Consider the following 14,371-nt stretch of genomic DNA (forward strand, 5'->3'; position numbering starts at 1 on the left):
CCCTAAAATACGTATGTGTATTTCTAAATTATGTACCATAGGTTAACCATATGAAACAGTTGAATATCAGCAATTTCTTGTAGTTACTAAGTAAAATTTCATGGTAAGATTTGTATTATCTTTCAATTCTATTCTTCCATGAACTTTTAAAAGTATCGTACACGTAAAACTGTACTAATGGAATATATATTATAAAACATATTAATCTTCACTAATCATTAGGGAAATGTAAATCAAAACCACAATATCACCTTACACTCTTTAGGCTGGCTATTAAAAACCAGGAAATAACAAGTATCAGTGAACATGTGGAGAAACTTACGCCCTTGTACACTGTTGGTGGGAATGTAAAATGGTACAAACACTGGAAAACAGTATGGTGGTTCTTCAAAAAATTAAACACAGAACTACCATACGATCCAGCAATCCCTCTACTGGGTATATATCCAAATAAATTGAAAGCAGAATCTCAAAGACATTTGTACACCCATATTCTCAGCTGCATTATTCATGATAAATAAGAGGGAGAATTAACCCAAATGTCGTCTACTGACAGATGAATGGATAAACAAAGGGGCCTATACAATTATTCAGCCTGAAAAAGATTGACACATTACACCATAGATAAGCCTTGAGGATGTTACGCAAGTGAAATAAGCCGGTCACAAAGAGACAAATACTGTATGATGCCACATATGAGATATCTAGTCAAATTCATAGAAACAAAAAGTAGAATGGTGGTTGCCAGCGGTTGGGGGAAAAGGGAATGGGGAGTTGTTTAACGGGTATAGGGTTTCAGTTTTGCAAGATGAAAACACTCTGGAGATCTGTTGTACAACAGTAATGTGAATATACTTAACACTACTGAAACGTACACTTAAAAATGATTAAGGTGGTAAAATTTTGTTCTGTGTATTTGACCACAATTAAAAAAATTATTTTAGGGCCGGCCCGTGGCTCACTCGGGAGAGTGCAGTGCTGATAACACCAAGGCCCCGGGTTCGGATCCCATATAGGGATGGCCGGTTCGCTCACTGGCTGAGCGTGGGGCTGACAACACCAAGTCAAGGGTTAAGATCCCCTTACCGGTCATCTTTAAAAAAAAAAAAAAATTTTTTTAAGAAAATAACTTTAGGGGAGAAAAAAGTTAAAAAAAATTGTGCTCTACCATAAAAAAAAAAAAAAATTTTTTTAAGAAAATAACTTTAGGGGAGAAAAAAGTTAAAAAAAATTGTGCTCTACCATAAAAAAAAAAAAAAATTTTTTTAAGAAAATAACTTTAGGGGAGAAAAAAGTTAAAAAAAATTGTGCTCTACCATAAAAAAAAAAAAAAAAAAAAAAAAATTATTTTAAGTACATAACTTTAGGGGAGAAACAAGTTAAATAAACTTGTGCTCTACCATAAAATAAAAAATAAATTACATGCATTCTGTAGCGCTAATATTTTCTTGCCATATCACAATGCACCACCTTTCCCTGCAGATCCAATGCCTCACCATGAAAGCTGCCCACCTCAAAGGCCAAAGCACCCAGCAAGGCTCGGTGCCCCGACCCTCCCCAATCCCAACAAGCCACCCTCCAGCCCTAGCTGGAGAATTGAGAAAGGGCCACTTCACCCACTTTTCCAACTGCGTTTTATTACAGAACAAACGATTTTACAACATAGCTGATGTAAAGCAGTACACTTTCCCACTGGCAACCATCTCCCTCCAACCCACAAACCAAAGAATCAAAGCTACCGCTCAGCTTTGAGTGTGGCGTCAGCTAGACTTCTAAGGAATTTGGAACAAGTCTTGGAGCCAGGGGCCAGCAGTGGTATATGACTCAGCCAGCTCCCTACTCTGTGCTGACAGGGAGGAAGCCAGTGACCCAACAGAGCATCAGCTGAAGGGCAGGTTAGTGTGGTTTCAGCGATTTCCCTACCTCCCTGACTCCTGTGCTGTTTTGCTGTGTCATCACCTCCTGCAGTGTCAGGATGCTGATGAGAAGCCACAGACAAGATACATGGATAACCCTGAAACTCCAAGCTGTGTTCTCACCCTGGCCTGTGCCCAAGCAAGAACAGTTCTGTTTGGGCCACAGCTGCTCAACCCGAGGGCTCAGTGTTCAGGTGTTATCCTAAAGAGGCTGAGGGCTGGCTGGTTAGCTAGTTGGTTAGAGCGTGGTGCTGAAAACCTGAAGGTCAAGGGTTTGGATCCCCATACTGGCCAGCCACAAAAACAAAAAAGTGCTAAAGAGGTTGAAACCAGTCCTTAAAGAGGAAACAGCAGCTCCCACTGGCCACGGCTCAGTGTCAGACACTACGCTAAGCACTTAACGTTTAATTCTCTTTACCTGACGAAGTAGGCTGTCACTATCCCCATTTTACAGATGAGGAAACAGGCTCAAGAGTGAAATCACTCACTTGCCTAAGATCTCAAAGCTAAGTGGTGAGCAAAGATGGGGCTTGAAGGTCTGTGTGACCTGAGCTCATGGTTACCCAACTACCCCAAAATTGCCCTCCAAGAAACAAGAGCACGCTTTTAGAAATTAGGAGAAACAGCCACAGTGATTGTCAAAGAGCTGAGGGGGCACCAGATGAGGTTCAGGAACACTGTACAGCTGCCAATGCCCTGCCCTAGCCCCAGTGGACATGCAGACTCTGCACCCCTAGAGACTGGTGGCCCTTTTCTTAATAAAGGTCAGGGGCCCGAGAATTTAAACCACTGTCTCCTTTCTCAGGCTTTTGCTTAAGAGAGCTTAGTGCTGGGTGGGCAGGATTTGTGTCAAAATAAATATACCAATTCTCATCCCAAACTTATCTGGATTCCCCTCCTCCCCAAGTTGTACCTGGAGAGCTCTCAGGTCAACCACGTGAAGGGGCCAGCTCCACATGGAAGGCCAGATGACAGGCCACAATGGCTGTAGCCAGAATTCCAGGTCAGAGAGATGAGGAAGAAATGAGTTTTAGAGGACTTAATTATTCAACTTCCAGGCATATTTATTCTGAACCTGGAAATGACTCTGGAGGAAGACATAGGTGGCAGACAGGAACAGAACTTTATCCCAAGTCACTGAGTTAAGGCAGCTCCTGGATATCAATGTCCCCACCAACACCCCCAGAGGGAGATATTAACCCATTTATATAACACAGCATGGTGACCTCAGGGAAGGCCAGTGACAGCCTGGGAATATCTGTTGGCACATTCCCTATTCCTGCTGGGCCCCAGAAGATAGTACACCTGTTATTTCCATGGAGTCTGTAAAGTGCCATTAGCAAAACCACAGGAGTCAGGAGAAAGGACCAATAACAGCTCTGGGGAGACAGAGGGCTGTGCTGTGGACAGGGGCCTCAAGAGGCCAGACATTCCCGACTCCTGCCCCTGGGGCTGGCTGTGTCCTGCCTCACCCTGCCCCGCTCTCTCCTGGCCTCACCTCCCACTCACCCCACATGGAGTCCTGCCCAAAAGTGCCTCCTCCCTCACTCCCTTCCATCCTGTGGCTCCCCTGTTCTTCTGGTGCCCTGGGGCACGTCCTCAGGCCAGTACTGGTCCTCCATATACTGCTCCATGTCTGTGCTGCTGTCGTGCTCTCTGTCCTCAGGGTAGGTCCAGAGGCTGCTGGCCTCCTGCTGTTCCCACTGCACCTGCACCAGCCGGTACAGCTCCATGGCAGTCGTGGCATCTTCCACTGATGAGTGCCCATGCAGACCCACCTGCAGATAAAAGCCAACACATCACACCTGCAGTCCTGGTGAGAGAGGTCTGTCACCCAGGAAGCAAGGCCCACCTCCCAGGCCAAGAACAATAACCCCCAGAGTGGTGGTGCACAGGGAAGAGCTGGAACCTCAGCTGTACCCACAAGCCATCTAACTTCTCTAAATTTGTTGGCCTCAAATATAAGACATGGTAAAAATCGCCTGCTTCAAAGGGTTAAAGGTCAGATGAACAAATGTGAAGCACAGTAGGAGCCAGAATTATAGGCTCCCCTGGACCAAAAGCTCCATGTCCTGTTGGAGGAGATGGGAGAACATCCTGCAGGGATGCAGGGACAGACCTGGGAGAGCATGTGGCAGGAAGGATGTGGCTATCACAATACACACCGGCGAAGAAGGATCATGGAGAGAAACACCCAGGGGTTCCTGTACAAGTGGGAGACCCGTGCTTTACACAAGGTCCTTGGACTGAGGAAGAATGACAAGGAGGCTGGAGGCACAGCCCATAGCCCACAGCCCCGCCTGTGGTCCTGCACCTTCCCCTGCTAATGCATCACGCACCTGGATCTTCTTGTGCAGCAGCTGCAGGGCCAGATCCTTAAGTGAGACCCGGGCCCGGGTGTGGAAGCCGGGCTGGCTGAGGAGATTTGGAACATAAGTGGTGTCCCGGGTCTGGCTCCGAGGATGGACGTACTTGAGAGCCTGGAAGTCATTGTGCAGTGCATGCCCCACCACCACCTTACCCTTCAGGAGCTTAAGGATCTGTGGGTGGAGAGAGGAGTCAGGAAGGCCCCATTGTCAGGCCTGCAGGAGACACATCCCAAGACCACGACCCATAGGTGCAGGGATCCCTCTGGAGGGAGGCAGCACCAAGGGGGTAGACCGAGAGCTCCAGTTTACCAAGCTGCCTCAAACCTGGCTCCAGCCCTTCCACTGACTAGAACCTGAGGCACACTTAGGTTCTCTGTGCCTGTAAACAGGGAGTGCTACCAACATTCCATGGGGTGCTGTGAGGATGAATAAGTCTTGTAGTTACCAGATACAAGCAACTCTTTGCTGCTGGCACAGGCTCTTCTCTCAGCCTGGAAACTGCCAGCTCGCCTGCCCTACCCCAATCTTCCCCAACTTGTCACGCTGCAGGTCTCAGATTCAATGCCACCGCCTCAGGAGGCCTTCCCATTGACTGTTCCACCTGTGTTAGGACCCGTTGTTCTCTCCTTCAGGGGAGCTACCACATTTCCTAAGTGCCACCCCTCTCCCCCACTGTAAGCTCCATGGGTGTAGGGACTACATTTGACTTGATCAGTGGTGCAATGAAAGCACCACATTTACTGATTTATTATTTATTGATCACAGGAGGTGATCAATAAAGACCTGTTGGGTGGAGGCAACAGAACTGTGCCTGGCACTGGTAGCAGCAGCTCTTATTACGACTAAGGGACACAGCCGGCATCTTCAGGATTCCACCGTTGGTCCTTCTGCGAATCAACTCCTCCTTCTCACCCTCCAAACGTGCTCTTGCTCAGCTCTGGCTGCCTGTACAATGTGCTCCTCTCCTCCCTGCCTGGTGCCCTCCCTCACATCCCAAGGAGGCCATGTCCAAGGCCATGGGCCTGCAACGCCCCTCCACGCCCTCTTGACTGGGCTTGGGCTCCCTTTATCACCAGCTGCTGGCCTCTCACAGCCTACGTCTGCTGGCAACATATGTATGCCTATCACTAACCCCAGCTTTCATGGCAGATGGATAAGACACATTAAGACTTTATGGAAGGGACATGCCACCCCCCATCCCCCAGTCAGCCTAGAAGTGGGAAGAGATCAAGCACACACCACACTGGCTGAGAGTCTGGGCAGACAAAAAGTGATCCTGCTCTTGGGACCACCAACCAGGTCAACAAAAGGGACCAAGGAGCTGGAGGGCTCAGCACAGACCTCCCTTCCTGTTGCTTCTATTCCTGATTGGCCTGTTTGATAAATAATCTCCAAATCTTTTCAAAGAAATGCTAAGGCCATGTTACATGAAGATGAGGACACAAGACGATGTATATCAGTATTTCCCAAACTTTCCAAATCCCAATAACCCAGAAACGTTAAAAAGTAGTTCTGTTATAATGCTTGTTTTGAAAATGAAAATTTGTTCCAATGTAATTGATGCAGTAGGAAAGAATTTGAGAATAATATGAAGTTCTTTGCTTATATATGATTACATCCCTAAGAAGCACTAAGTGAATGCAGAAATCTGCACGCAGCTGCACTGAGCCCGACGGGAATACACGATATGTGCACACCTCAAGCCTACCAGCACCTTAGTTTACCCGTGGGATGAGCTGCCCCTGCTGACATCTGTTGTTACCACCTTCTGTCAGGTTTCAGATAATTTTTCTTTGACCACATCACAATAACTCAAGCTGCAACCCCTCCTGACACCTGCAAACTTCAGGTCTTTTTCAAGATAAAGTGGCATACTTATTGGTGTATTATGCATTCCTTTAACCATTTAACATGTGAAAAACTGTGTTCCATTTTTATCAGGTTCCTATCTTTTTATTTTTGGGGTGTCACTGACAAAATCTTTTGAGTGTTGTGCCCCTAACCCCATTTCCCTGTAAGCTCTGTGGCTTTTATGGTGCAAGTTTGCTTAGCATGATAATGTTTAGGAATTCACGTCATAGTCTCCTCCTCAAGCTAGAAACCTACTAGATCAGAATGTCCCTGGGAGGGATCTAGAGACAGATCCATATATTGCTAATAAGGCTTTAGGTGTTTCCTGTGTTCAAGTTTTATTTTCCCAACATTTGGGAATTCCTGGTAATTTTTTTCAAAGCACTGAAAACCTAACATAAGGAAATATGCCAAAACATTAACACCAGGTGACAGGACCGTAGGCCTTACAAACGTGATACTTTTATAACAGAAAACCAAATTTAAAATGTAAGCTGTTTATCACCTTACAGTTGGCACAGCCTTTCCAAAAACACACCCCAGATATCTTTATATGGAAGTAGCATCAGGATTTTTATTTATTCTACTCTATTCTAGAGAAGGAACCTACTATTTGGAAAAGTTAAGTGACTTTCCCAAGTTTCTCACCCCCCCCCAATGGTAAGTTAAGTGACTTTCCCCAAGTTTCTCACCCCCCAATGGTAAAGTGGTGACTCAAACCCGGGGCTGCTCTTCCCAGTCCATCGCACTGACCCAAACAAGCCCCCAAACCCTGCCTTCACCTCTTTCTGGGCCACCTGGAAGGGGATGGCTTTGCGCATGTGCTGCTGAGTGATGCCGCTCCAGCGAGTGCGGTAGTCCACGATGGGCATCTCGGGCCGGATGTACTTGTCGTAGAGGACGTCGCCGTGGTAACTCACCACGGAGCAGCGGGCCAGCTCACTGACCCGCCCTCGGGGTCCCGTGCCTACCATCTCACAGTCGATAGCCACACACTTGCTGGGCAAGGGCCCTGACGCTTCCCTGGGGGTGGGCCTTCTGCAGCACGGGGCCCTGCTGGGTTCAGCCCTTGGACGCTGCCTCCTGCTGCTGGCAGCTGCAGTGCCTGGTGGTGCCTCTGACAGGATAGGCAGCTGGAGGGGTCCTGGCTCTGGGGGCATGCTCAGCAGCCCCTGCTCCTGCAGCAAGGCCTTCCGCGCCATGAATCGCTGGTGCTGTCGGCTCCTCCTCTTGTGCCTTCTCCGAAGCACATCCTTGGCACTGAGGCTGGTAAGGGAAGGGCAAAGGCACTGGGTGGACTCAGGGGCTTCCCTGGGCACCATCCCAGTCAGCTCACTGCTGGGGGCAAAGGAAGCCTGGGAAGTGATCTTCCAATGGGGCAGCACTCTGGAGAGAGAACACACAGGCAGGGGACAGGGTGAGCAGCGTGCCAAGCCACCCCGTCCTCCCTCCCTGCAGACTCCACTAGAATCTTGTTCTGGAGCTCAAGGCTCCCAGGTGGAGTTGGGGACCTAGTTTACTAATAACTTCTCTTGGACCGTAAATACCAGGTGTAAATCAACATTGTAAGTACTACATGGAATCACTCAATCTCCCCAACAACCTGAACAAAGCATTCTTATCCTCATTTTACAGGCGAGAAAGCGAAGCACTGAAGTTAAAGAATTTGCCAAATAAGAAAAAGACAAAGGATGACATGAACCCAGCCAGAGTCCATCCTCAGAACTTCAAGCCATAGCTAACCTCCAATACCGTAGCATCAAAGATTTTCAGAGGTATGATTAGAGGAAAATAAAGGTTAGAGAAACAACATATGCATACAATCCCATTTTAAAACAAATGCCATTTATAAAGTGTGAAGGCACAGACGCTCAGCAGAACCTGGAGAAAAAAATTCACAGGAAGCCCACTGTATTAGTCTGTTTCTGTTGCTTATAACAAAATACCTGTATCTGGGTGATTTGTAGAGCAACAATATTTATTCCTTACAGTTCCAGAGGCTGGGAAGTCCAAAGTCCAGGGAACACATCTGGTGAGGTGACTCTACAGCAATGCAGGGTGTCACACGGTGATAATGGTGGAACGGAGAGATAACTCCCCACTCCTCCTTTGAAAGCCTCAGGACCACACCCAAGACAATCAATCCATTTACTAGGGCCATGTCCTCACAATCTAATCACCTCTTCAAGGCCCCACCTTTCAACTACCAGAATAGGATTTCCCACCCTCTTAAGACTGTCACAGTGGGGACCAAGCCTTAATGAATTCAGAGGGACATTCAATCTACAGCACCCACAAGTTATTTAAATGACTTTGGTTCATGAATCACAACATGATTCAGCATCTACAAATATTTAAAAGCCTGATCTGTAGTGTTTGCAGATTTCTGTGGTGCACTCCCACCCCAGCCAATTTCAGGCTCTTACTCAATGCTGGGATGAAAAGAGATGCTTTCACAGGAAATGTCTGATACTCATGAGTTTGCAAAGTCCATGCAATAAAGCCAGCATCTTCCCATAGCCGAGCCTCTAGCTTGAAAAACCTCACCTCCTCATTAGCTATGCCAAGTCAGTCGGTACATTTTTAAGACCAGAAAACCAGGGCTTTGAAGTTGAAGAGCAGGGTTTCACTTGGCTCTTTATTACCTAAACTGCTGAGCTTCAGTTTCCTAGGATGTGAAATGGTCCCACCACCTTCCTTCCTTGTGAAGAAAAAATGTCCCAATATGATGTATGGTGAGATATGCATGTATTATATACAGTAGGGGCTCAATAACTACCTGCTCCCTTCCCCTCAAGGAGGGTAAAAAGAGCTGGTAACTAGCTCTTCCCACGCTAGAGCTGCCTACGCCTGGACTCACTGCCCTTTCTCAATCCATAGGCCTTCCCTGGCCTCCCTTCCCACTCACATCCCTCCTACTCTTTCAGACTGTTCTGTTGTCATCCAGAAGTCCTTCTGGAACAACCACTTTATACCACTGGGTTGCGCAGGCCAATGCCACACTGAGGCTTTCTGGGGACTCAACTGTGCCAGGTGCTGGGCAGTTACAAAGAAGGATCCTGGACTCCAGGAAGTTTAGTCTCGCCACAGAGGCAGAAATGAAGCAGGAAGTGTGTTAAGGGCTGGATTACAGGTGCTAGGATGTAAAACAGGCTGGAGGATGACTCCCTGGAGGCTTCCTACAAGAGGTTCAGTCTGTGTGAATGCAAGTGGTATAACCCTCCAGGTGGAAGGGAAAGGAATCAGCAGCCATGTTAGGGGCTATGGCCCAAAAGAGGAGCAACCCAGGATAGAGGAAAAGGGGCCCATGGCAGCCTGATGTTGCTGGTGTGTAACATGTAAAGAGAGTTATGGCTGGCGACGCTGCTCCTTTTCCCTTCTTACACGTCATCTTCTGCTCCCCACTCTGGTGGCCCTTCCACAAGACACCCTACCCCAAGCTGATGTCCCCACACTGGTCTCTGCTGGTCAAGTGAGTGAGGGAACCCCAGAAGCACCAAAGGAGGTCACTGAAATATCACGCAGTAGCCCCAACCCAGGACATTAATAGTCTAGTTGAGGAGCAAAGAAATTCACCTCTCTGTGCTCTTATAGCACAATTAGAAAATTTATCATACTCTTCAAAGCCAATAGCTACTGATAGTCTACCTCAGAGCTCTCTGAAGGCAGGGATAGAGGCTTGTTTGTTCCTTTCCAACAGCCAGCCTAGGACCTGGCACACAGCGGGTCCTCTACATAAGTGTGGGAAGAGAGCTGAAGCTGGGCCTGCTATTTGCCAGACCATGGAGACTACAGAGCTGGCATTGACTGTGTTCTCAGGGAACTCCTAGCTTGCTGGGAAGAAAGACAGGTAGTTGGAAAATTACAAGGGTGTGCTCAGGATGGGGTTGATGGGACTAAGGCGAAGGCCACCTGAATTGGCCCAGACGGGTACTGGAACAGTCAGAAACACTGGCTTAGGGAGGGCCTGGAAGTGAAGGGGACACTTTGAAGGGTTTCAGGAAGGTCTGTCAGGAAGCGAAGGGCTTTCAGAAAGAGAAGCTGCAGGCAGAAAGCCCTGGAGGCACAGCACATCATTGAGGGAGGGCAAGGAGTCTGGTGCTGCAAGTGAAAGGCAAGGAGGCGGGGTGGATGAGGAGACAGGTGGGGCAAAGATGGCAAGAGAGCTGTTCCTGAAGGTTGGGGACAAGTCGGGGCTTAATCCAGAGACCAATGGGGAACCACCAAAGGGTTTTAGGGAGAGGCTGAAAGGATTGCGACTGCCTTATAGGAAGAGGTCTGGAGAAGGTAAGAATCCAAGCAGTAGCAGCAGAGATTAAGGAAAGGGGGAGGTGGAAGGTCAGGTGAGTGTCAGGTTTGGTGATGCCAGTGTTTGCATGAGGCCAAGGTGAGGCAGGGCAACGTATCCTGACTCATCCGCCCTCTGCTTGCATGAGGCAAGGGCGAGGCAGGGTGACCTGTCCTGACTCATCCACCTTCTGCTTGCTGTCTCCTCCCCACAACACCCCTTCTCTTTAGGAAAGGCTGTAACCAACTTCCTCATATTGACAAGTCACATCTTAGAGCTGGCAAATTCAGAATCTCAGTTTGCCTCAGCCCAGCAATGGGAGAACAAGGCCATCGCTGACCCTGCTAATAACTGACTGCGGAGGCAAGGGAAGCCTGGGAAATGGTCTTCCAACGGGGCAACACCCTGTAGAGAGAACACACAGGCAGCGGACTGGGTGAGGAGTGTGTCAGGCCACCCCATCCTCCCTCCCTGCAGGCTCCACTAGAATCCTGTCCTGGAGATCGAGCTCCAGGCGGAGCCTCTACTCCTATCCTTTCTCTGAGAGGGGCTGAGGGCTTTGCAGGTCAGGAGCTGAAGCCAGGACTAGGGTGAGTGGCTTTCCTGACATTGCTGGCAAGGTTTTAAAGAAGCCAGAAATTAGGTTCTCTGAGAAAAGGTCTCTGTGGCCTCGTGATTCAAGAGATACAAAAAAGCAGTCCGTTTCCATAAGCCCTGACCTTGCTGACATGTCAGAACCAACAATTACCAAGGGCACACCTCCTCCACCTTGGGGCCCCAGGTGGAGTTCAGTGAAGTTGGGGAGAAGTTTCGCTCAAATAGCACAACCCTTTCAGCAAGGATAAATACGAATCTCTCTCTCCAGCCTGACCCGGCGCTCTGGAGGTCAGCACAGCAGACACCGGGCCTTCGGGTTGGGGTCCCTGGCCTCAGGTAAGGGCCCAAGTAGCAGCGTCCACGGAGCAAAGGCCCCAAAGTGCCCTGACACTAAAACAGCTAGATGACCTGGGGTAAGTCTATTCCTTCAAGGGCCGGCCCATGGCTCACTTGGGAGAGCGTGGTGCTGACAACACCAAGTCAAGGGTTAAGATCCCCTTACCGGTCATCTTTAAAAAACAACAAACTATTCCTTCAGCATAAACGAAGGGCTTAGAATTAGGTTAGAGCTTCCCAAAAGCAGTTAATTAGCAGAACCAAGACTTTTGTTTAAAAGGCCGATTTTCGGGCCCACCCCCACACCGTCTTAACTGCCATTTGGGGGAACGAGCCGAGAAGCTGTGCTGTAAAAAAGAGCGTGCGACCCCAACCCCAAAGCCATGATTACGATAATCGCCCAAACTTGGGAAAACCTGCTCGGATAAGGTCCCCTGAGCTACAAACGTTCACGATATATATAAAAAAAAAAAAGTCCGAGGAAAGCCCCGCGCCCGCCCCGCTGGCTGGCGCTCTCGGAGGCGTGACGCGTGGGTGGCCCGGCCTTACCCGGACGGACTCACCCGGACGGACTCGGGCGTCGGTCGCTTACTGGCCGCGGGCCGAGCCGAGTCCCATCGCCCAGCGCCGCCCCCTCAGGCCCCAGACCCCCGAGCAGGGCAGGGACAGAGGCGGCGCCCCGGGCCCGGCCTGCACACCTGCCTGCCCGAAGAGTCCGGTCGGCCGAGTCCAGGCATTCCCCGCCGCAGGCCGGGCGGACACAACGTGCGGCGAGCCGCGGCCTGGGACACCCCGCGCCAGCCCGCCCGACCCCGTCGCCCCGGAGTAGGAGCCCCGAGCTCACCTGTAGTAACGCGCGTCTCTTCCGGCCCGCACGTGGCGTCCAGACAGCCCGCAGCTCCTACATGCCCGGGCAAGCCCGGCTCCGGCTACCCGCCTATTGGCTCGCTGGATCGCAGCCTCCGCCTAAGGCCTCTTCTGATTGGCCGAGTCCGCTCGCTGTGGGTGGGCGTGCCAGAGCAGAAGGGGAGGGACTCCTGAAAGGGCGTGGCTTGTGCCCCAAGCCGGCCAACTGGCGGGAAATTTTAAAGAGAGGGGAGGGGAGCGTGGCTTCCTCGTGTCTCGGCCTGGCTCCCGTCTGTGTCCCCCAATCCACCCCTCTCCCTGGGTGGGGATGCAAGCTCCTGTGAGCTTTCGAATCACCAAAGGCCGAATGACTTACAGAGTACTTCCAGAACTGCAGAATGGGAACAGTAGTCCCTACTACTAGCCCCTGCCTCCCGGGTATTCTAGGTATTCAGTAAAACATACATGGGGAATACACACGGTGGGCACTTAAAGTTTTTTAAAGTCAGATTTGCGCCTTTGGCCCTACTTTTTCATTCATTCATTTATTTATTTATTTTTGCAATACTTTACTTATAAATATTAAGTTCCTACTGTGGGCTCTGCATGGATTATGCAGATAACATACAATCCCTGACCTGGAGTTGCTTATGGTCTGGCAGGATAGCGAAGTTAACAGACAATTCAGTGCAATGTGAATAATAACAAGAACAATAATATGCAGTTCACATTTATTGTGTGAGCACTAACGATGGACCAGGCAATATACTCATTTAACAAGCACAAGGACCCTATGAGGTATGTACTATTAGATATGTTTTACAGTTAAGGAAACTGACACAAAGAAATTAAGAAGAAACACCTAGGGTCCAAATGAAACAGAGTAAGGCTAGGCCTGTGAACCAAACTGACTCCATTTTCCCTGCAGAGGACAATTTATTATTTTTCCACTCCTCAGTCATGAGACCCCCAGGGCAAATGATTACCCCTTGGGCTGCCCTGACAAAATAGACTGAGATAAGAGAGGAGACAGATATTTACTGAGTTGCAAACCCCCTCCCAAGGCTTATTTACTATAATTGTAAAAGTTACAGATTAACCTTAAGACCCCTTTAGGAATTCCCACCTGTGCACAAAGCATCAAGGTGACTGCTACAGTGAACCTCTCGGGGTGACAATGATGAACACCACTGCCATTTTGGACCTACTGAGCATGCACCCATGATGCAACCAGGAAGAACAGAATGGACCACCTCCGGTGACGCTGGCCTGTACCCCTAACTCCTTTCCCTATAAAAGACTCTGAACAGCTCCCCTCGGGGGGCTAGCTTTACTGTTGCTACCCCCCTTATGCATAAGTCCATCTCCTCTTTTAATAAAGCGTTGCTTGCTTTACTGTTGGGTACATTGTCAATTTCTATGACTTTGGAATCCGAGAGCCTAATTTAATCACTGGCAAAAATTGGAAAGTTTTGGGCACCAGAGAAGACTCTAGCTACAAGAGGCAAGTGGCCACTGGGACTATTTTGCTCCCATGTCTCTGCTGCTGGTAGATCTCTCCTGGGAGTCCCTGGCCTAACTTCAGACAAGGCAATGCTTTATTCTCTTTACCTTTCTCTGGTTTTCTCAGCCCTCTTCTGCTGTTTGGTTGGATTGTACCCACTACTATGTAGGTGCACCCTGGAGGGCTCCCCGCTATGCTTTGTTTTTCTGATTTAAATCTAGTCGATACTTTTCTTCTTTATGCTGAAAACAGTGGGGAGAATTGCTTTTATCAATTACTGTTAATGGAATAGTTTGCCCCCCCCGCATTGGGACTAGGCTAAACTGGACTCCACTGCTCCTTTTTTCTCTTTGTTTGTTTGCTTGGTTAGACATTTAGTTGAGTACCGGTAATCTGAATAAACCTTCCAATCCTTGCATCAACTTTTGGACTTTCAGGTCATGTGTTTAATGCGAGAGGGCAAGGTGAGCCTGGCCTGTCGGTAACACAAACACAGACCCTAACCTAAGCAGTCTGACTCCTCTTAGTTTCCATTCTTCAAGCAGGAGTGGCATTGCCAAGGTACCCAGAAGGTCAGGGGTACATGTTAGTCTAAGAGCTATTTTGTTGGGAGCCTGTAGCCCCACACTCCTTCTTGTGTGACCAGGCCTACGTGACAATCTGC

The 14,371-nt window shown here is 49.0% G+C and overlaps 1 protein-coding gene across 1 annotated transcript; it reads right to left on the reverse strand.

Annotated features, from left to right (window-relative positions):
• Positions 1-1,617: 1,617 nt before the first annotated feature.
• On the reverse strand, positions 1,618-7,458 carry AEN (apoptosis enhancing nuclease). Its single transcript, XM_008563271.1, has 3 exons — positions 6,919-7,458; positions 4,256-4,456; positions 1,618-3,694 (listed from the first exon to the last, which is right to left on the reverse strand). Exons 1-3 carry the CDS (start codon positions 7,456-7,458, stop codon positions 3,461-3,463), a joined length of 975 nt encoding a protein of 324 aa, XP_008561493.1. The 3' UTR covers positions 1,618-3,460.
• Positions 7,459-14,371: the final 6,913 nt, after the last annotated feature.

The sequence above is a fragment of the Galeopterus variegatus genome, unplaced genomic scaffold (genome assembly GCF_000696425.1).
Source record: "Galeopterus variegatus unplaced genomic scaffold, G_variegatus-3.0.2 Scaffold13051, whole genome shotgun sequence".
Classification (NCBI taxonomy): domain Eukaryota; kingdom Metazoa; phylum Chordata; class Mammalia; order Dermoptera; family Cynocephalidae; genus Galeopterus; species Galeopterus variegatus.

What these genes read in the sequence shown, in the direction of transcription:
- AEN (XM_008563271.1), bottom strand. Translation starts at nt 7,458, where the DNA reads ATGGTGCCCAGGGAAGCCCCTGAGTCCACCCAGTGCCTTTGCCCTTCC. An exon ending in TCCAGGTGGCCCAGAAAGAG is followed by an intron (nt 4,457 to 6,918) that starts GTGAAGGCAGGG and finishes CTCCACCCACAG; the next exon opens with ATCCTTAAGCTCCTGAAGGG. An exon ending in TGCTGCACAAGAAGATCCAG is followed by an intron (nt 3,695 to 4,255) that starts GTGCGTGATGCA and finishes TTTTATCTGCAG; the next exon opens with GTGGGTCTGCATGGGCACTC.